This window comes from Aspergillus ibericus (genome assembly GCF_003184845.1).
Source record: "Aspergillus ibericus CBS 121593 unplaced genomic scaffold BO80scaffold_10, whole genome shotgun sequence".
NCBI classification, from domain to species: Eukaryota; Fungi; Ascomycota; class Eurotiomycetes; order Eurotiales; family Aspergillaceae; genus Aspergillus; species Aspergillus ibericus.
The window spans coordinates 202,110-222,590 of NW_020292108.1; the positions used below are offsets into that span (position 1 = coordinate 202,110).

A 20,481-nucleotide genomic window follows, 5' to 3' on the forward strand; every position below is an offset into this window, starting at 1 on the left:
ACGCTCGACGCCGCTGAGCTTAGTCTGCCTCGGAGATAAGCCTGCAGCAAACTTCGAAGCCACTTGTTTGCTGCGACCCAAGCCCATCCATTCTTGAAAATACTGCCTCCAAAAATATGAGACATTCAACCGATTTCAGGTAGGCACAAGAGGCCATAAGAGAAGGAAACGGTTGCCGTGGGAGCCCTCAGAAAGCTTACATTCCGCCGAAGTCTGCGCCAGTGTATTTTGCACGCGAGCGAAATATTGTTCCGGCCATCAACAGAGACTAAGTGATTTGCACCTATTCCATGGCACTAGTGGCGACACTAAATAAAATCTCACATAATATTCATTAAAAGTTCGAGTCATTCAATAAATGCGATGAGTCAATCAACTAGCTAAGCCTCGCTAGCATGGCCACTTTTCCCATATAAACCCGTCCGCAACATACCGTACTTTCCAAAAACATACAACGCCCACCCAACCACCACCATGTCTACCTCTACCTCCCCAATCCACATGTCGCCGGACTTCACCATCCCCACCCCCCGCCTCCACATCTCCTACTTCATACCCACCAACCCCGCCCACCCCGCCTTCCTCGCCCACCTCTGGAACACCCCCGAATACCTCGCCACCAACGGCAAAACCTCAATTACGGACTCCGACTCCGCACGGAAATTCCTCGAAAACCGTATCATTCCGCTTTACACCCGACGGATCGGCATGATGCTCGTGCACCTAAAGCCCCACCCCGACGCCTCACTAGACGAAAGCACCCCCATCGGCACGGTCAGCCTCATGCAAGGCGAGCCACCAAACGGCTACGGCGCACCAGATATCGGCTTCTGCATATTGCCCGAGCACCAAAAACAGGGCTATGCGACGGAGGCCGCGAAAGGGTTCATCGAGCACGCGCAACGCGAGTCGGGCGTGCCTGGGGTGTTTGGGTTTTGTTCCCCGCACAATGTGCCGAGTCGGAAGACTTTGGAGAAGATCGGGTTGGAGTTTAGGGGGGTCAGGAAGTTGAGGGTGTTTGGGAATGAGGAGAGTTTGGTTTTTACGTTGCCGGGGATGGAGGAGGATTTGGGGGTTTATGGGGTTGATCCGTGAGGATGGTGTGGGGAATTGTTTTGGGTGGGGGGGGGGGTCGGGGGTGGAGATTTATGTTTGGCAAGCGATATAAATGGCTTCAGCTACATTTTTACATCAAGGAACATCGTACGTATTTTTCGTGGCTTCCTATAATATAAATATATAAACCTCAAGGCACGTCCTTGGCTGGCATAATCGTATCTTCATTCCTCCGTTCTACATCAATTATTACGGTCTCGATTCTTCGCACATGGACTTGGTACTTGCTATCTTGGACCCTTAATTGACTCGACATGTAGTATAACTACCCCGATATGATTTACAACTGACATAGAATACTGTGAGACCCATTATGAGCGTACATGCCTGTGGTAGTGGTGCAAGTGCCTGCAAGCACCAATTGTACGGGTCAGAGTCCATTCCGTCTCAAATAAGCAATTGATAGACGCAATGCTTGGGTGTAGGTACCGGGAGCTTCATAGCCTGGATATCCTCCATATTACTCGATCGTGTTCATATATTCAACTGACCCATCTGTATCCTAGGAATATAACTGTAGGAATAACCAACTGTATGCAGAAGCCGTAGGTTAGCCCCATATTACTATTGACAAATGTGTACAATGTTAGTGTAAAGAACTCAAGAGCAAGAAAAAGTAAGTTCCATGTGGTCGAGGGGTAGATTCTGGATGAAAAAGGCTCTCTTGGAATGTTATCTTGCCGGGGGCTTGTGAGATTGGGAATGGAGAAGGGGGTATCGAAAACAAGATCTCACATCATAATCCATGAGTCGCAGACAATTGAAGAACTCTTGTCGAAAGGTTAATCTATTGAGAATAGGGCAATGTTCAATTGCTACACACCAAATGAAGGGTTCCAAGTTATTGAAGATCATTGGCGCCATATAGTAGGACTAATTTGATTGTTGGAAATTCTATTGCCACCCTGTACAGGGTCGTTTGAGAATCAAAAGTTAAAGATACCAGACAGTATTGTCCCAGGTTCCCAGGGCGTAAGTAATACCACCATCGCATGACTGGTCGACATGTTGAATAATACAAGTTTCAACTGTAATATCCAGAGGAACATAAGGCCGAGAGCACCCAAAGTCATCCTCTGCCTACAAGGGATTTTGACAGCTCATATTTAGCCCGTCGGGGAAGTGCGAGTGAAGAAACATCATGGCTCTCCAACATCGCTTCCAGCTGCCTGCGAAGTTCTATGGATCGAATGCATTTCCCTTGCGCCTCAGATATCCACCAAATGCGAAACATACCGTCAAAAGCATCAGGTTCATACAACGCACCCCCGATTGGGGGAGCACGCCCGGGAGCAATTTCACTCCTTCCGACCGTCATGAAATAGGCAAGTCTCAGGTGCCAGAACCTCCCACGACATGGGCGTTTGCTATCCCGCGCTTTAAGGCGGATTAATGACTCGATCACACGAGCCGGACTGGGAATCAGGACAGGAGGTATATCAGGCGGAAATAAGCCCGAGTTTTGACTTGGATCAGTTCCCAGGTAATGAGCAGGCAGCCGGTGGTCGTGTGTCCAGATGTAATCCCCGGTTGTCAGCAGCGATCTGACGGGGGGGAGTTCCGGAAGGGCCCAGAAGTATTCTGACATCCGGTATAGGCGAAGGTCCACGTGAGCCTTTTCATCGTCGTCTGGGTGGGCAGAGCCCATTGAATCAGGAGGGATTCTGCGAGGTAAAGGGGTCCTGTCGCATAGATGAAACCAATGAGCGGGCTGGAAATGGGCCTCACCCGCCTTGTCGAGCTCGTCTAGGAGGGTGGAGCAGTTTGGGTACGTCTTGTCGTCGAAGCCTTCTCCTCTGAGAATATCGATGGCGTAGTCCAAGTGAGAATCTTCGAGCGCCAAGTCCAGGTGCTGTGCTTTGTTACCAAATTCTTGTAAAGGCATAGGCGAGAGGCGCACAAAGCGACCAACCCGCACGGGAAGTTGCAGTACGAACCTTATTGCAACCGTCAATCCCCAAAACCCTGAACATAAGATCCTCTATCAACAAGCAGGGAACCCGGGCGTCTCTGAGAATCTCGCTAATTTCGGAAGCAAGGGCGTAAGATAGAGGAGTAGAGCGTTCCCGATTGCCATAAAAAGTGCATTCGTAGTCCACCGGCATATTGAGTGGTTTCCTGTGAACTGGAATGTCAATAATTATTCCAGACCCGGGCGGTAAATACAGATTATCACACATTTTAAGATGGTAGCTTAGTGATATTCTAATGAATCTGCCAGCAATGGTTGTTGCAGGAAAGTACCGCCAGATCTATGGGGCTTACAGGGTACTTCCGTGATGCCGTCTTGAATCTTTCCAGGCAAGAGCAGGCACGACATGGAAGGTGCTTATCTTTTGATGGATACACTTTAACCAAGTATAATGGCCGCTATTGGCCCTTTATTACATGTAGCTACCTACATCGGTTACTAACGTGCCCCCTGACTATTACGCATATTTCTGGAGCTTGCCTGAAAGCACTATGCGGATAGGATCTACCTCAACGGGAACCATTCCGGTACCTAAAGACCAGGGTAATCCCTGAGCTAATTTAGTATAAGCGCTGTAAATAACGAAAGATCTCTCGACTTCGAATATTCTTTAGTTGGCACTGAGACTGCAGTGAGTAAGCCTGCAGAGAAACGTGCAAGATCCGATGGTCCGTGGAAAGCTCCTGGCTGGCACACAAGGCATTGGACATAAAGACCTGGCTTCGCGCCCTTTCTCAGTGTCTGCTCAAGCGTTCCAGATCTTTGCTCAACTTCAGCATGATCTCTACTGTCGCTGCCATCTTGAATTCCACGGTCGCCACTTCTGTGCGGCACCTAGCCAAAATGACCTCCACCATGACTTCCATAACCCCCATCAAGCCTCCCTCCACCCCTCTATATATGTCCCCCACCCCTCTATATGTCCCCCACCCCCAACCCTAGCCTTAAACCCACTCTCACAATCCCCAAGACCACCAGCAGCCCTTCTCCCACCCACTGTCCGCACCTCCTCATCCTCATCTCTGAAATTTTCCTGATTCTCCAACAGATCTCCACCCTAGCCGACATCCGCATCCTAATCACTACGGACCTTACCAAACACAGCGACCTCCCCGATACAGATTGGAAGCTCAATCCAAACAAGGGCGTACACAAATACCCATCCGCTCACACCCCCAAGATATCAATCATGATCTGCTCGCAGACCAATATCAACAAGATCCCTAATGAACTTCTCCGCAAGCGCAGCGACGTCTTCTCCCGACACAAAGAGGGACTACTATACGTGCATGGCAAGCATCGCGTTCTTCTCACATTCCTGACTTACACATTTGCTTTACCGGCTCCTCATCCTGCACATCTTGACTTGGGCGCATTTCCCAAGGAAGCTACCCTGATTCACGACCTAAATGGGAGCGTTTTGCCTACCTTATCCATGAGGGATCAGATGATTTTCAAATTGTATTTCTGTGGGGTCAGAGGCCAGGCTGTGGGTGAGGAAGATGCACGCGCTGTATGGACGTGGTTGCAGCAGACCGGTGGCTTGCTCCCGATGAAATGGGACGAGTGGGAGAAGAAGACGCTGATGTTGGGGTTGGATGATGCGGTAGACTTTACCAAAATGACAAAAGAGGAGTGGTTGTTGGAGTTGGGGTTTGATGATAGCTGGTGGAGGTATCTGCCGCCGGTTCGGAGGACGTGGTTTCAGTTTCTGCGGGCTGTGCAGTGTCTGATCTGGTGGTGCTTTATGGCTGTGGTGGAGAGGGTGGAGTGGAGGCCTTCGTTGGGGGTGTCTTTGGGGCCTAAGGAGACTAGGTGGTTGATGCTGAGTGCGTATCTATTGGGGTCGGTTTATGTTTTCTATTTAGGTGCTCTGTGGGTAATGGATGCGTCCTCACGGGCCTGGATGTGGGTTTTAATGTTCTTGGGGGTTTTGGGGTGACCGTCAACACCTATTGCTATTTCTTGGCTGTTTGGTGTTCCTGGTGCAGGAGTCCGGTGCTATTGGTGTATTCGGCATGTTCTGTGTCTCTCTTGACTATGGGCAGGTTTGATGTATTGACTCAAATCATGAAGTTTCGTTCCGATACACAAAGGCTGTCGCAAAGCAGTCTCTTTGTACTATTTTCGAGATTGTGAGTTATTGGGATACACTGTATACCTGGGGGGGCGAGGGGGGAGTTCACTTGCAATTTATTATCTTTGCTTCCATTGAATTCGCCTTATGCACATAGCGGAGGATGAAAACTCCAGCCGTGTTTAAACCGGTCTTAGCTTGTCTAATTGCCGTCCTTGTTATGAACGGCTCCTTGTTCAATTTTCTTACCCTTCATTGTTTCACTTGCATCCTACCTTCTTCTAGAACGAGTAGGCCGACGAAATCTCGCCTCCCAGTATCAGTATCGGGTGCAGCGAGTGATGGATGTTCGGTGGCCAGGCTGTCCACTCCCTTCTGGTTACATAGCTTCCGGATCTCCCCACTCAATGGGACAAGAGATTTGTCTCGTTCCGACCCGATGCGCTCGCTTCACATTGATTCTTGTCTCGAGTTCCATTGCGCCCCGTCATTCCGAGGCTAGCTCCATCCCAACGGAAGCTGGCACCGTGTTGCTCGGATTTGTCCGTCAGCTGCTTTCCATCCGGCTCTCCTTATCATCCTGGCGGAGCTTCAGCTCGATGAGCTAACTGAGACATCGCTTGAACGGAATCTCTTGCAGAAGTTTCCCTACCGTCCCAGCCTACTCCTATCGTGGTTTATCGGCATGTGGTGTCTGCTGGCCTCATCCATGGAACATCGGACGCTGTTTCTGGTGCTGTGGAATCATTGCTGTCCGGGCTGTCATGGTATTACCAGGCCTGGGTTGGACTGGCGCAAGTTTAGTATGGTGATAGAATACCGGCGACAGCCCGGCGGCGTACTAGAATTAGATTACCATCTCCTGGTGGTGGCCACTCTCCCGTGCCGGCAAGGGTGCCGGATGGCTGTCGCGTGAATTTTCTTGCCAGGCCAGTTGCTCTCTCGGTTGCTCCATGATTCCAATTCGTTGAGCGTGTCGATAATTCTGCCTGGTATTGAGTTCCACATTGGCGCACCTGTCTGTTGTTCAGGATGTTGTGACTGGGACCTCGCGCAATGTACGCACCAGGCAAGGCACCACGAAGGCATTTCAACGACTGAATGCACCCGCTCCGCCGCGGTCGCTCCAAAACGCTCCCTTGGGGTTGTACTCGTCGTCCCTCCCGCCCTGGAATCTCTCACTCTGGTAAACTGGATTTTGGTATGGGACGTGGGAGATGACGAACCCACACGCATGGAGTATATCCATGGATTTATTTCATCATGTCACCCCACACGAGGGAGGGGATTTGGGCGTTTCGGAGAACGGTCCTCACTTCTGCTTGGATCTCGTAGAGACTCCGTGGGTACTCGTATGCTTCGGCTTCCTTGTCTTGCTTGATGAAATCTATTTTCGGTCAGGAAGTCTAGATGTCTATCTCTGTTGAAAAGCAAGCTTTGTTATAAAGGAGAGACCAACCTCGTGAATGAATGAGTAAACATATAATGATTAGATCAAGTAGCGCCCTCTTATAGCCAACCCCCGTTCCATGCTCAACCCGACCCAAAGCGTCAGACAGTGGAGGTGACGATCTACCGGGAAATGTCCGTCCGATCTCGCATTGTTACCGGCACGCCCCTTCCTGGCGTGGCTGAGTACCGGCCTTTATATATATCAGCGATCTCAAAGCAGTGCCCAGAGATTGTTTGTCGAGTGTCCCGAAGGGGATTTGGGTATATCCGTGCGACTATTGAACATCCACTACTTGTAATTGCGACTATTCAGTGGGGTGGAGAATTCCGCCTATTTCCAGCACAGCAACGCGATCTCTCGACTTTTCATTGTTATGGCCAGGCACTGCGTTTGCCTTTGAATGCCATCGAATCTATGTGTTCTGAAAGAAGCGGAAGACATAGAAATGTCGCTGAGGGTATTCAGTACCCCATACTCCGTACAAGACATTATGTGAGCCCGCGGCGTCCTCCGGACCAAGTTTTAATTCGGGTTCGGAGTATGAGGCAGTCATGGAACACCCACCTACTACCGTAGGTTGTACCTAACTCTTTACTCCTAGTTATCTCTCTCGTGCGCTTCTGGGATTTTGTCACTGTCTGTGCCAAGTGGACCAATGGCCTTTCCTTCCTTTTTTTTGGCGCTGTTTTTCCTTTTCCTTGTTCTTTCTTCCCTTATATATCCGAGCCGTTAATTCTATATCATAGTATCTACATCCAGACTGATTGCGACACAGACCCCTTGCTAACATGCCACTATCCGATTGATCGCGATCAAAGTATGCAACTGATATCTCTCAGGTAAATTAATTATATACTAAGTCTACCAAGTACTTTTATCATGTACACACGTCTGCTCAGTCGTAAATTACATCCAACATATCCATCCATCATACTCATTGCACATCGTGGCAGACGCCACTCGCTCATCTGTTCATTATGCTGCTATTTAATGGTGGAAGCTGGGAACCCCCGAGGCACGCGGCTTGAGAAGGGTGAGCTCATCACCAACACCCCCATCCTGGCCGCGGATCAACTCCCACTTCGCGGCGGTCTCGTTGTAGATGGTCAGCTTGCTGAAGCCGTAGTGGACCTTGTCCAGGTAAGCGGTAATGTTGGTCAGACCCTCGCCGTCGCTGAACTCGCTGTGGCTTTCGATGTTACCAGCCATGCCGTTGATGATGTGGGTCACCGACTTGTGGTTGTGGGTGTAGTAGGTGTTGTTGTTGACGATGGCGGAGGTGTCGATAGTGCCGTTGCGGCCTAGGGGCCAAAGACGCTCGTACCAGTGGATGTGACTATATTTTGTTAGAGGGGAAACAAGAAAAGGCCACCAGGAAGAGGGTAATTACCCCGAGAAGTAGGCATCCACGCCGTACTGGAGCAGCAGACCCTCAAAAGCCTCACGAACGTGCAGCTGGTACGAGGCGTAGGCAGAACTGTACATGGGACGGTGGCTCATCACAAACACCCACGGGGTCTTGCTGCGGTCGACCTTGGCCAGATCCTGCTTCAGCCAGTGCCACTGCTCATAGGCCTTGGTATCGTGGACGCTGCCGTTGACCTTGCCGAACGGACCACTGTCGGTGACGAAGGTCTCAGTCTCAGTGGGCAGGGTCTCGTTGCCGCTGACATCCTCCTGGAAGTTCCATTCGGGGCTGTTGGCGAAGTCGGTCTCACCGTCGATCGAGACGAAGTGGGCCAGACCGTAGTCGAACGAGTACCAGAAGTTACCGACACCTCCGGTCTCAGGACCAGGCATGCGGAAGCGGTGCTGGTACGCGGTGAAGTTTCTAGCACGATTAGCATTTTCTAATGCTGGACAGATATCAAGCATACCTCTGGGAAGGCGGGCAACTGTAGTAGGTCAGGTTGTCGGTGGGAGCAGTGCCATTGGAGATGTCGTCGTTCAGGTAAGCAGTCAGAACGTTACCCGGACCGTCGAACTCAGCGCAGGACGCTTCGTGGTTACCGGGCAGGACCATGTACGGGAGCTTAAGGGTGACATTGTTCAGCCAGTTCTGCCAGAGATCCCAGTTGGACTCGTACAGCACGCTCATGTCACCACCCTGCGGGCCACCCTGGTCTGGGACTTCGCCGGCGGGCAGGGGCTTCTTGTATTCGGCCGGGAGAGGACCACCACCCGGGAGGGTGGAGTTGGTGCCGTTGTAGCAAACGGGCCAGTCGTCCGCACAGGGGAGGATACCAGAGTACCAGTCATCGGCGTAACTGATGTCACCACCGTGCCAGGCAAATGCCGCTCCCTCGTGAGCCGCCTTTTGCAGCTGCTTGTGGGTGCCCTTTGCGTTGGTGTAACCCATGTCATTCAGCACTGCGACGCTAAACGGACCGGGGTGGCCAGCAGGACGACTGGTGGTGAAGGTGAGGACATCCGACTCCGTGGTGCCATTGGCCGCAGGAATCTGATAGTAGTAGGTGGTCTCGGGCTCCAGATCGTTGATGCCCACCTCGTGGAAGAACTGACTGCACTGGGTGACGGCCTTGACTTCCGAGCAGGACGGCGTGCGGTCGTACCTGGATGAATCAGCATCGCGTCAACCTTTCACTCGGGAATACATACGTGTGGGAGTAACCCAACGCAATGTTGGTCAGGTTCTTCGGGTTCTCGCCCCACTTGACGGCGGGCAGCTTGCCGAGTCCGAAGGGAGTCTGATAATGAATGTGCATACCCGTGGGGAGATACGACAGCGAAATGACATTCACATTGTTCCGGGGGTTGGCGGTGGCGGGCTTGACAGCCGGGGGCTCGACCAACCGAGGGAAACCCTTCCCGTTGCCATTGACGGTGGGATCGACCCAATCACCAACCGGGACGGCAGGCCCGGTGTAGGGATACCGTTCATCGACCACTGGACGCGCCTGGATGGCGGTGGCAGAGAGGGCGACGAGCAAGGCGGAAGCGGCGGTTCCCTTCATGGTCGCGTGCTTTCAGCTGACAAGACGATCTTGGCTGACCGATAGAGGTGGAGGTCGACCTGCAGGGCAGCGGGCGGTTTATATCGGGGCGTCCCGGCATCGTTATCTTGGAGGCGAGGGCAAGCGAAGCAAGGCACGAGATTACACGTGTAGATAGGCCGGACAGCAATTGGCTTCGGACAGTCCGACGGGTGCGCGCCCATCCATGCTCGGCTAGCTGCGACCGGAGGTCAGCGATGGATGCGATGGAGAGCTCAGCTCGGGAAATCGAGCGAGGCCAGGGACGCCTGGCGACGATCGCGCTGAGCATGTGCCCGCATTCGCGGGTCGGGATTGGTCAAAGCTAGGCCGGCACCCACATTCCCCAGCAGTGGGGCCTCTTCTCAGAAGCGGTCTGGATTGGTTGCCTCGATATTAAACCCGCAGCATCCCTGCAGGTGGTGAGGGGTTCCGTCAATGGGAATCACCGCATTTCCAATGTCTTCCATCCACCATCAGCCCATCCTTCTAGAACCAGTGGGAACTGTAGCCGGCACGCGTGAGAATTCTAGCATAAACCATTGATCTTTGCCGGACAAGACGAAATATGCCTGTGTGCCAGTGCCAGCGCGTTTAACATTATATCCGGAACCATGGTCTGCCATTGCTTGATGCACGTGGTACCATGATTTGCCCCAACCTGTCACGGTACTGGTGACGTACATTCCGAAGGCTACCAGATCTCAACCCCATAAGGCAGACGCTACCAGGATCATCTCATCTTGGCGCATAACCTGCCAGGTACTGACCACGTGCGTGGCCAGAGAATAAGGCTTGATCGCAGTACCATCTTGCCATCAATCAAGCCGCAAACCATTTGGTCAGAAGGACATATCCACAGCCAACGCTCTGGGCATCAGATTCCATCAAGCGCAGCTAGTTACCACCCCCGCCAAATGCTGATACCTGCCAGTTCCTTCACTCCGCCGCGATTAGGAGCCCCGCGATAGGCAAGCACTGATCGTTTGAGATCTGGGGCCGACCGACCAAATATCTCAAAATAGGCCTCGTAGAACTCTTGGAAAAGATCTTCCGTATCATGAAAGCGCTTTGACATCCGAGAGACATCAATATCCACAATCAACGGACTAGTCAGCCCTATTTCTTCCAGGACGGGGGGATGCACGACAATCGGACGAGCTATCGATGCAGCGGATAAAAACAAGCTTCAAGTAGAATACAGATTCGGGGTGGGTTCTCAGTGTATGGTCGATTGTAGTCATCATTGGCAGATGATAACAACACGGAAGTGAATAGCAATAATAAATCTCACGGGAACCCGGCACCTTATGCTCCTACCTCCGCATAATCCAAAAGCCGAGTTGAGTAATCCACCGATGATTGGGTCGCGTCAGACACATGGGGATCTAAATATCAAGAAGGCCTGAAACCATATTCTAGCCCACCCACACATTTCAAGGCGGAGAACTAACACAAGCAGATTAAAAGAACGGGATATGGTAGGTCTACAAAATGTCAAAAGGAGGTACAGGACATAGAGAACAGAGACACTAGGAGCCCTATTAACTTCGCCTGTTTTTTTTTCTTTTTCTTTTTTCTTTTCTTTCCACCATGATCCATGGATACCATTCATAAAATCAGGTGGAGGTCAATCCATCATCCTACCAACTGTATGGGAAGGGTTCAGTATATTGGTAAGGGATATATTGAGAATGATGCACATTGCACATGCCTCAATATCATGTTCCTACAGGTTAACAAACCTACCCTGAGTTGATCCAGCTGAGGAGGCCGAAATGCCGTGCAGAGCGCGCGACCAGGTAAAGAACCTGGACCGATTCCGACCGACCACAACCGCCTGCGGAAAGGAAATCACTGAAATCATCTGTGACTAACAAGAGCTTGGATTATTCCCTTTTATCCTTCTTCTGCTTTTCATATAGTACTCTCTGTAGAGTATTAGTATATTTCTTTGAAACTTTTCACATACGCTGTCAGATGAAGATGATAAATCATGTTTGTACATATATCTACTGGGTTCATTATATGTTCCTATTCTGATGACAGATTCACCTAGTATGTAAACTACTCCTGTAACCTGCTGATCTAAAACTGCTCCGTCTGATTCTATAGTAGTTTCAATCCACCGCCAGTTATATATATCCAGCGCAAAGGCCAGTGGAGAAATGAAGAGACGGTTACCAATCAAGTGATAGTAAGGGTGAGAAGGTTTCAACACAAAGGTATTATTGTATTCATGGTATTATGGACCCTACCGTGCGCCATACTGCAAATACTGCTGTGTTGTCAATCTAATCTAGCATTGTTATCAACCACAACCAGAAATATTTACAGTATGCGGAGCCACCGCCCAATAACTCTAGTCATTCTCCACATCCAATCTAGACTAAAGCACAGCCGGGCAAGGGCCATCCCGGCACATCAACATTAACAACAGTCACCGTCATCACCAGCCAGACTATATACCGCGGCGGACCTCAGATACCAAATTTGCCGCCCTCTGGCACTGAAAAATAAGCGCAGCCCTCGTAGTCGCACGTTTTCTATCGCATGTTAGCTTATCGCATCAATCTCCACAAGCTATAAGCTCACCTTGTAAACTTCGGTCCCCCACCAGCTAAAGTGCTTTGACGCTCCACTGAAATAGATGGCAAAGAAGATTACCACGCCCGCGATAGAGACCGACGAGTCTAGGGCGGAACTCAACACGAAGTTATATTTGTACCACCACTGATGTACCCGTCTGCGGAGAAGATAGCCGAAAGTCAGGCCCACGAGCGCCCAGCTGCCGTAGCTGGTGCCGGTCGCTGGAGGCAGGTAGTTCAACCCACCCAGAAACAGGGGGATATGAACGCAGCGCCAGAGAGAGTTGGGGTAGCGGCGCTTGAGAATGTAGACCGGGATAGGGAGAATAGCACCGATAATGAAGAAGTAGAGGAGAGAGCTGTAGCCGATATCATTACTGAAGTAGTTTCGGGGCCCGATAGCGCCCCAGATAAGGCTGGTGTTGAATTTGGTACGCGAGAAGGGGCAGGTAAAGTTGTTGACAGCTTCGGTCGTGCAGACTCCGCGAATATTGCCTAGACTCCAGTTCAAGACGCACACGGAGCTGAGGGTTCCGAATATCATCCCGACGCATTGCACAATGAATACCTTGCGTGGGGGAATCTGGACTCGTTAGCTTCGGGGATGGAGAAAATGATGGTACGGCATACATTGCAATAGTTACAGAGTTTCATATCCTCTGCAAAATAGAGACCCTTGATGGTGGTGATGTAGCCGATGTCGAAGAACCAGATATTGGCCAGAACCTTGCCCTCGAACACGAAACCGGCGACAATTCGGCAAAAGATGTCGATGTTAATCTTCAAGTTGGAGGTCGCATACACGATGGCGAGCTAACAGATGGAAATAGTTTTGTCTTCTTCCAGTTAATCTTGAAGGACACCTACCGGGCCGTAGAAGACCAGAGCAACTGCACATGCCAGCAGAACTCCGTACCACCGCAGTTCAGCATGCCAATACTCAACCGAGAATATGCAGAGAAACAATGCCACTACAGCCGCTACAAGATACCATGAGACGGGAACATCCCGGTACCCGGGGTTCTCTTCTGTGTCCTTGCTTTTGGAAAAATATTTCCGCATTACCTGGGGGATCCGACGGGCGCCTGCAGTTATATCGGTGCGGTTCTCGAGAAGGACCCAGACGAGGAGCGAGCTCAGGGTAGCGAAGGACAGACCGAACATATTCAATGCATAGGTGACAGGCATGTAGACCTTCATGTCTCTGGTTAGCAGGATTTGAAGAAGGATCGATAGTAGCATACCGGAGAATAAGCTTTGTACTTGGCAAGATCAAACTTGTAGCCGGTCGCCTTGCTGACCACCTTGGAGGCTTTGTAAACAGCACCCGTATTATCATACACTGTTATGACATGGTTAGAATACATAGCGGCATTGAAAAAGAACACGAGCTAGTATACCTGAGGAGCTCTGAAAGGGCAAGTAGCCTGTATACCACACGTTACGATAATAACACGCAACAGCCACGATCCAGATCCAGAAGACCAGTGCAGCAAATACATTTAGAATTGCCCAGGACGGAATCAGGAGCGGTGAGCCGACATAAGATATTTGACTCCCTAGCAGATATGAGCATAAGCATGGCACGTAGCGGGCGGTACTTGCAGTCAAACGTGATAGGTAATAAGCCCATGCCACTCTCCATTCCAAACAGTTGGTTGACCACAGTGCTCTTCGGATTGATCCAGCACGGAAAGGTGAAGTAGCTCAGTGCCGGGAAGATGAAATCCGGAAGCCAGTACCAGCAGAAGGAGATGCAGAAGGCCAAACTAAAGAATGCATAACGAGACATTTTCCACGTATCCTTACTACTCCCATTAGTCACAACCTAAAAAGGAGGTATAGTGACTTACACTGCCTGCAGATCCCCTTGACCAATATTATGCAACGTGGTCGTCAGCGATGTTGTACTCAACACGCCGGGCCAGAGAAGCTCCCGAGGCGTCACAACCACCGATCGGAAGAATCCGGCCAAACAGAACCCAACCAAGAATGTGCCCAAAGTGATCAGGATCTGGAAGCCCCATCCCGCTGCGTATCCATAAAACATTTGTTGTTCAGTCAAGACGTCTGCGCCTAATCGGACGTAGATACTGAGATTGGACATAATGTAAACTAAGACGTGTTCCTGGAGTCGGATACCGATTAGCACTGATCAATTGAAGAAACTGCGGGAAATATGGCTTGCCTTTTGATTGAAAGGACCCGGGTTCAGATTGAACTTCCACACGCCGAGGTTAACATTCCAGCTCGGGATCGTCTTTTCCCACAGCTTCCCGAGCGGGTAGGCCAGCAGCAAGGTCACGGAAGAAGAGATTGTGATGGATGGTTTCCGAAGAGTATACAAGGTGTTCAGCCCACTGGCCACGATGCAAAATCCGATGCCAAGAATCCACATCCTCAGCGTTAGGATGGGCTCGGTGGGATCATCTTCGTGGATGCCGATGCCTGCCGCCCGTAGTACGTCGGTCTGGGAATCTACCTCAGCTTGTAGTTGTTAACAGCGACCGTCCGGGGGAGGGAATTACGAGAAAAAAATCAATCTCACCTCGGTCGGAGTTTTCTACCGGGTAGACATCCTCCTTGTCGACAGCATGTTTGGTGTCGGCGGCCATTTCCACACCAGACGGCAGTGCTGAATAAGACAAGGTGCGAAAAATTATCAGATGAGATATGTGGCATCAGATAAGATCGCGGGCCCGACAATCCTTAAGTATCACCGCCAAACGTGCCAACGAGCCATGTCGGGGGGGTGAGGGATATTTTGCGCGGTTTGCCGGCACCACCATACTTACCACTTCGAGTGGGCTGGCCTAAGCCTTGGTGGGCCGTCTTCCGACAAGAAATCCAGCCCTACAGGGCGAATGGGTGCCTCCTGTTCCGGGTGGGCCCTGGGTTTTCGTGTGCCCGCGGAAAAGCTTCCTTGGCAAATTCCCCAACCATTCCATCCGTGTCTCAATCGAGTAGGGATTCAAAATGGGTTGCTTCTCTTCAACTGTTGCATGATCGGAGCCCGTAGGACAGAATTGGGATACCTGTCTAGGTTTAAGCGGGATTATTGCACCGGACTCGGCTAGGGTGTCGGCTAGATCATAACACATTTCAAGGCGCAAATGAGGGAAAGGCAGCAAGAGAAATTGCGTTTTATCCGTGGTTACATCCCACACTAGCTTGGAACTCGCATACGTTAGTGGGTGGTAGGCGCCAAATCACCCCGTGAACTATTAACACGGGCCAATCAAGTACGACAGGGGCGCCTTATCTGATCCCTTTGCCCGAATTTCTAGGGGCCCTTATGCCTAATTCAAATGGACGGATCCTGGGATTCTGGGTTCCGCTTCAGATAGTCTCTTATGTCTCAGGCCAGATTATCGGGCCATGTTCGGGTTTCTGCCACTATTGTCGAACTATAAATGTCAGTAAAATCCTCATGACTCGGTCAGAAATTGAAAGGAGCCACTCTGACTCGTAGCAACAAACCCAGGACAGTCTTTGCGGACTGATCGGACTGATCAACTCCGCTCACATTGCACCATGCACCAAGACAGCAAATTGTGCATAAGTGGCAATTGATGTACCCACCAGCACAGTACCTCCAATAAGGCCCTGTCTTTCGACGTCGCATCCTCACTTCTCCAGCCGTGTCCTGTCACCTGGCATGATTTTCGGAAGGGCCTGTGGATCCTCCGATCCTCCATGATTCCCAGCCAACGAAAGAGAGGCCCTACGGCCCTAGGAGCTTGGCATTTCGAAGATTGAAATGATTAAGAGGGGTTGCTGAGGAGAGAGGAGAGAGGAAAGGAGAAGGGGAAAGCTGGAAGCCAGCGGGGGCCCGGATTGCCGGTCGCCCAATCCGGACTAGTCACGTTCTGCTCGCAAGCCAGCGTCGGGGTTGCAAGGCCTCGCCGTCCACTTCTCGGGCCAATTTTCCAACCTCGTTGTTGACCGGCCATGCTGCTGATGGGACCGCGAGCAGGAACACCCTTTGAGATGCGGGATGTTCCGTATGCGAGGACCACCGTCGTCGGCCCGGTGAAAGGGAACAATCGGGACAGAACTAGTGACATCCAGCCCTATGACAAGGCTGAGGAAATCAAGAAAGGATTGCGTAATGAGAAATGCTTTGCTTGCTTGAAGGGCGGTCGGCGCCAATCCACTGAGATTATAGTGATAATAGCCATGACTCGGGAAATTGCTTGCCGAGCCATCGAGGGAAGACCATGAGGTCCACCACTCGAGGAACGCGAGAGGAATGAGCCAAAAGAGGAGAATTCATGAATTGCCTGTCGTATCTGGCCGGAAATTACTTTTACCGTCTGCCAGGCAGCCAATTCGTAGCTTTCTGTCAGACATCAACACACGTTCAGAAGTGAAGCGAGTGAAGGGAGATCACTCATTGAAGTATGCCTTGGAGCTAGTGCTTAAGCATGTCAACACTGGCAGCTGAGAAGCGACACATGGAACATCCAGAATACTTCTCGTTGCCAGGACGAGCTCAGTGCAAGTCCTATATGAAGAAGCCTCTCTTTTGTTGATGTTAACGGCCCAAAGCATATGCCAAGAAGTCATGAACAGATCTGTCATCTTTCCTATTCTGAACGATGGTTCTGGAAGTCATGTTATTCCAAAAGGACGGCCGCAAAGTACAACAAGAGTCAGCAAGATCCCCTACGATTAATATCTCTGGCGCATTGGCGGATTGTAGCTATCCAGATAAGCAGCTGTCGTACCAGAATGCCTATTTCTTAGAACTTCCACCAACCAAGTCCTCACGTGAAATCCTTTGTTCATCCTTACCCGGTTCCAAAGCCCAGACCCTTTCACACCCAAGGACCGGTAGCAAAGCATCAACAAACCTACGGACGCCATTGGCCGGGATATATCTACCAGGGGTGGTAAGCTTCAGGGCAACCAGAAGGAGCCAAATCCCGCCGAGTTGTTTTGATTTTACCTTTTATCCAGTGTCACATGGAGCGGGGATGTTGACATCATTACGATCACTCTAGTTTGCCCTTCCTTGTTCTTCCTTTTTATCTTTCCTGGGTTTGTCGTTCTGGAGTCTAAACAATCTTTCAGATAGGACGAAGTCTAGTATACAGGCGTGAAAAACGGAAGGATGGCCTCGTTAGCCACAAACAGGCAGACCTCCTCGCTGCCTCAAATATCAGCAGCGACTACGCAGGAAGAACCAGCTAATACACACCAGCGCCCTGACCTCTTTCAAACCCGCTGTTTCTTTTTCTATGGTTCACTTGGTGATCCGACTATCCTCACCAAAGTCCTCAGACTTAGGGATCGACCGGCTCTTCGTCCGGCGACGATCATGGAACATGGGATGAAGCTGTGGGGCGAGTATCCGGCCCTCTTGGACGGGCGTCCCGAAATACCAATTCACGGAGTCGCGTACGAGGTCCGGTCGCAGGAAGACGAAGATCGGTTGGTCGAGTATGAGACAGATATGTACCGGAAGAAGGGATGCTTGATTGAATTTAGGGATGGTTCCAAGGTGCCTGGGGTGACGTTTGTTTGGAATGCAGATCCAGGGTTGTTGAGAGACGGAGGCTCTGAGTTGAAGGATTGGTTGTTCGACCAGAGGGATATTGGGGAGTCATAGGTGCTCGAAGAAAACGGTTCTTTTCGAAGGGAGTGTTGGGTGTGAGAATGAGTCCTCGCTAAGCGCCTTGCGGTTTGTGCTGCGTGGTAATTAGGCCATGGGGACCTGTTAAAGCGCTTGTGGTAATTTTTTCTTATTGGTCGGCGCTATAATGCCTTTCATAGTGCATATCAAATTGCTCATATCGGCTTTTGGCGGAATGGAACCGAGAAACGTCTCTTTTCATGATTGTCGCCTCGCGCTGTCTCATTCTTACCAGTGAAGTCGCCATTCTCCCTCTTGTTGATGGTATCCTCGCCCCGTTGTTGGGTCCCTCCTTCCTCCTGCCGGCTGCGAAACCTATGCTTCGCACCATCGACCTTTTCTTGCAATGCACGCACTTTATGTTTGGCTCTAGTGTATCCCTCGATGCCTGCCAAGACAGCATACGATTTGCTGATGGAGACATGCGACATGTCGACTCCTTGGTCCTGCAGGGAATGGACAAAGGCACGGAAATTGGCGGCCGGAGGGCGATAGTGGCCACTTTGAGAGTCAGGAGACAATGGCTCACATATGAACTCGGAACACGTACCTCAACGGTGCCAAACCGCGTAGTTGCCCATTCCTAACCTTGATCAATCCAGCTGCTGCGATGCGGGCACCACGGAGGAAGGAAGAGTGCTGAAATGAGCCGGACTCTTTGATGCCGATGAACAACCGGAATGTTGTATCAGCGACCTATATAGTCAGCTCACGACATACAACCACACACAGATTGGCCGATCAACTCACAAATATCCACATGTCCTCCTTCTTTGACGACTTCCCTTTCAGGCTCTTAAGAATCGTCCCCGGAGTAACATGCGCCAGTTTCTGGCCCACCTTCGCCGCTTTATACCCATCCTCCTCGCGCTTCCCCAAGGCATCCCCATGCCCACTCACCGAGCTAGAAGCCGATGACAACGACGACTTCAGCGATTCCAGCGACTCTGTCGACTCACTGCTCAACTTCGACACTGCCGGACTCCCCGCCTCCGTATTCCCCGTAAACCTCGGCGCATCCTCCTCAATCGGCACCACGCCGTGCAAGCTATCCTTGAACCGCGCACTATCCGTCCAGATCAACTCTCCATTCTTCGCCCAGCGAAACTTCCCCGCCTCATCCACTGCTACCAAATAATTCATCCTCTCCTCGCGAGACAGATATCTCACTTGCTGCCGCTCCAACTTCTCCCTCGGACACTGCGGGAGATCAACCCCTTTCCCGTCCCCATAATCAAGCCAGTAGAAGAAGTTCTGATTTGTCGGGGAATTTTTCCAATAAATATGGTAAACTCGCAGCTTACTCCCATGGCGATGTTTCAAGTCAACCATTTCCAAAAAGTATTGCAAGTCCATCATTTTGGCCGTAGTCCCGGGCGGCAGCTCATGGTGGAGAACGGCCGGGGCGACCTGCGCGCCCGAGGCATTGTCAGGGTGAGTATGATCGGTCTTGGTGTCGAGGTCATCATCATCGTCGCCTCCGACACGCTTGGCGACACTCACGGCACGTAGCCAGTTGCGACGCGCGTTGGCGGTACTGTTGAGGTCGTCGGAGGGGGCGGAGGGGCGGTGTAGCTGTCGCCATTCGGCTTCTTTGACGGCCTGGATGAGGGGCGTGGTTAGCGGTGATCAGCAGAGACGAGATTTGGTCAGGGAGGACGTACATCTATCCATCTTGAGGATGACGCAGAGAGATCTAAGCCGTGGAGTTCTCGTCGCGTGCGGTAACCGCGGTATGCTCGCTAGAAACCCATCAATAATGGCGAGGCCACGGGAAAAAGAGGGACGGACCTGGATGGTTTGCGCCGCCCACGTTCGCTTATCGGTGACGTCATCGGTAGGGTTTCCGTGGGCCTCGGTCGCGCGGTCAACATTGGCGGTGGTGGGGGGTTCCACGGCGAGTTCTGCTGCAGACTGGGCCATGGGGACACCAAGGTGGGTAAATGAAACTGCGAGGGGGTGTTCTGAAGTGATGAGAAAGATGCAAAAGGAAAGAAAGAAGAAAAGATGGGACCAGAAGTGGAGGATCAAAGGGTGATCACGCGTCAAGCCAAGCCTGGGCGTTGGCGCCGTCCGGCTCAGCCCAAGAGGGCTGTGTCTGATTGTCTATCGCGGGACAATCAGGATAATAACGGTTCTTGATCTAGAGAATGATGAAAGTTTGGTTCAATGACTCATGTTCCCGGGGCAAACGCCGATTCATTTCACTCGATATTTTCTGATTCTCGAATTCTTACAGTCTGTCTCACACACACACACACACACACACACACACTCTCTCTCTCTCTCTCTCTGTGAAAAGCAATGCTGGTAAGATGATCGCTATATCTAGCTAGTCAACAGGCTCAAATGCCTTATGTAGACGTACACATACCCGGAATTACTGTCTATCATAGGATATCCCCTATGAATTAACGGATAGAGTTCATACCAGGCACATTGGGACGAATCGGAATCTTCTATCATTTCTGGGTCCTCCACCGGAAAACATATTTTGATATTTATACTCCATATTCAAGATCCACTTACAGCCCATAACAGACCCGGACTGCGCAATTCGTTTCAACCTCCCCCCACCCTTCTAATAGGGAAAAAAAGGAAAGGGAAAGGAACAGATGTAGAAAGAGAAAGGTTATGGAAGGGA

The 20,481-nt window shown here is 51.1% G+C and overlaps 8 protein-coding genes across 8 annotated transcripts; 4 read left to right on the forward strand and 4 right to left on the reverse strand.

Annotated features, from left to right (window-relative positions):
- The first annotated feature begins 455 nt into the window (after window positions 1–455).
- Window positions 456–1,107, forward strand: BO80DRAFT_423141 (GNAT family N-acetyltransferase). Its single transcript, XM_025718973.1, has one exon. The coding sequence runs from the start codon at window positions 475–477 to the stop codon at window positions 1,093–1,095; it is 621 nt and encodes a 206-aa protein (XP_025577494.1). The 5' UTR covers window positions 456–474; the 3' UTR covers window positions 1,096–1,107.
- A 903-nt stretch (window positions 1,108–2,010) lies between these two features.
- On the reverse strand, window positions 2,011–3,221 carry BO80DRAFT_432951 (uncharacterized protein; the record flags this gene model as incomplete). The annotated part of the gene is made up of 3 exons (XM_025720806.1): window positions 2,011–2,021; window positions 2,353–2,968; window positions 3,054–3,221. The coding sequence occupies 3 exons, from the start codon at window positions 3,219–3,221 to the stop codon at window positions 2,011–2,013; spliced, it is 795 nt and encodes a 264-aa protein (XP_025577495.1).
- Window positions 3,222–4,007: 786 nt separating this feature from the next.
- BO80DRAFT_442853 (uncharacterized protein) lies at window positions 4,008–5,030 on the forward strand (the record flags this gene model as incomplete). The annotated part of the gene is made up of 1 exon (XM_025721298.1): window positions 4,008–5,030. The coding sequence occupies one exon, from the start codon at window positions 4,008–4,010 to the stop codon at window positions 5,028–5,030; it is 1,023 nt and encodes a 340-aa protein (XP_025577496.1).
- Window positions 5,031–7,446: 2,416 nt separating this feature from the next.
- On the reverse strand, window positions 7,447–9,811 carry BO80DRAFT_423142 (purple acid phosphatase family protein). The gene is made up of 4 exons (XM_025718974.1): window positions 9,238–9,811; window positions 8,496–9,191; window positions 8,009–8,449; window positions 7,447–7,954 (listed from the first exon to the last, which is right to left on the reverse strand). The coding sequence occupies exons 1-4, from the start codon at window positions 9,591–9,593 to the stop codon at window positions 7,606–7,608; spliced, it is 1,842 nt and encodes a 613-aa protein (XP_025577497.1). The 5' UTR covers window positions 9,594–9,811; the 3' UTR covers window positions 7,447–7,605.
- Window positions 9,812–12,091: 2,280 nt separating this feature from the next.
- On the reverse strand, window positions 12,092–14,814 carry BO80DRAFT_453370 (oligopeptide transporter; the record flags this gene model as incomplete). Its single annotated transcript, XM_025722002.1, has 10 exons — window positions 12,092–12,157; window positions 12,207–12,782; window positions 12,830–13,012; window positions 13,067–13,393; window positions 13,444–13,541; window positions 13,600–13,754; window positions 13,801–14,007; window positions 14,053–14,327; window positions 14,388–14,686; window positions 14,748–14,814. 10 exons carry the CDS (start codon window positions 14,812–14,814, stop codon window positions 12,092–12,094), a joined length of 2,253 nt encoding a protein of 750 aa, XP_025577498.1.
- A 1,018-nt stretch (window positions 14,815–15,832) lies between these two features.
- On the reverse strand, window positions 15,833–16,427 carry BO80DRAFT_14776 (uncharacterized protein). Its single transcript, XM_025713749.1, has one exon. It carries the CDS (start codon window positions 16,264–16,266, stop codon window positions 15,964–15,966), a length of 303 nt encoding a protein of 100 aa, XP_025577499.1. The 5' UTR covers window positions 16,267–16,427; the 3' UTR covers window positions 15,833–15,963.
- BO80DRAFT_470824 (gamma-glutamylcyclotransferase family protein) lies at window positions 16,360–17,813 on the forward strand (the record flags this gene model as incomplete). Its single annotated transcript, XM_025723078.1, has 2 exons — window positions 16,360–17,094; window positions 17,292–17,813. Exons 1-2 carry the CDS (start codon window positions 16,801–16,803, stop codon window positions 17,811–17,813), a joined length of 816 nt encoding a protein of 271 aa, XP_025577500.1. The 5' UTR covers window positions 16,360–16,800.
- A 112-nt stretch (window positions 17,814–17,925) lies between these two features.
- Window positions 17,926–18,501, forward strand: BO80DRAFT_14756 (uncharacterized protein). Its single transcript, XM_025713746.1, has one exon. It carries the CDS (start codon window positions 18,038–18,040, stop codon window positions 18,422–18,424), a length of 387 nt encoding a protein of 128 aa, XP_025577501.1. The 5' UTR covers window positions 17,926–18,037; the 3' UTR covers window positions 18,425–18,501.
- The last annotated feature ends 1,980 nt before the right edge of the window (window positions 18,502–20,481 follow it).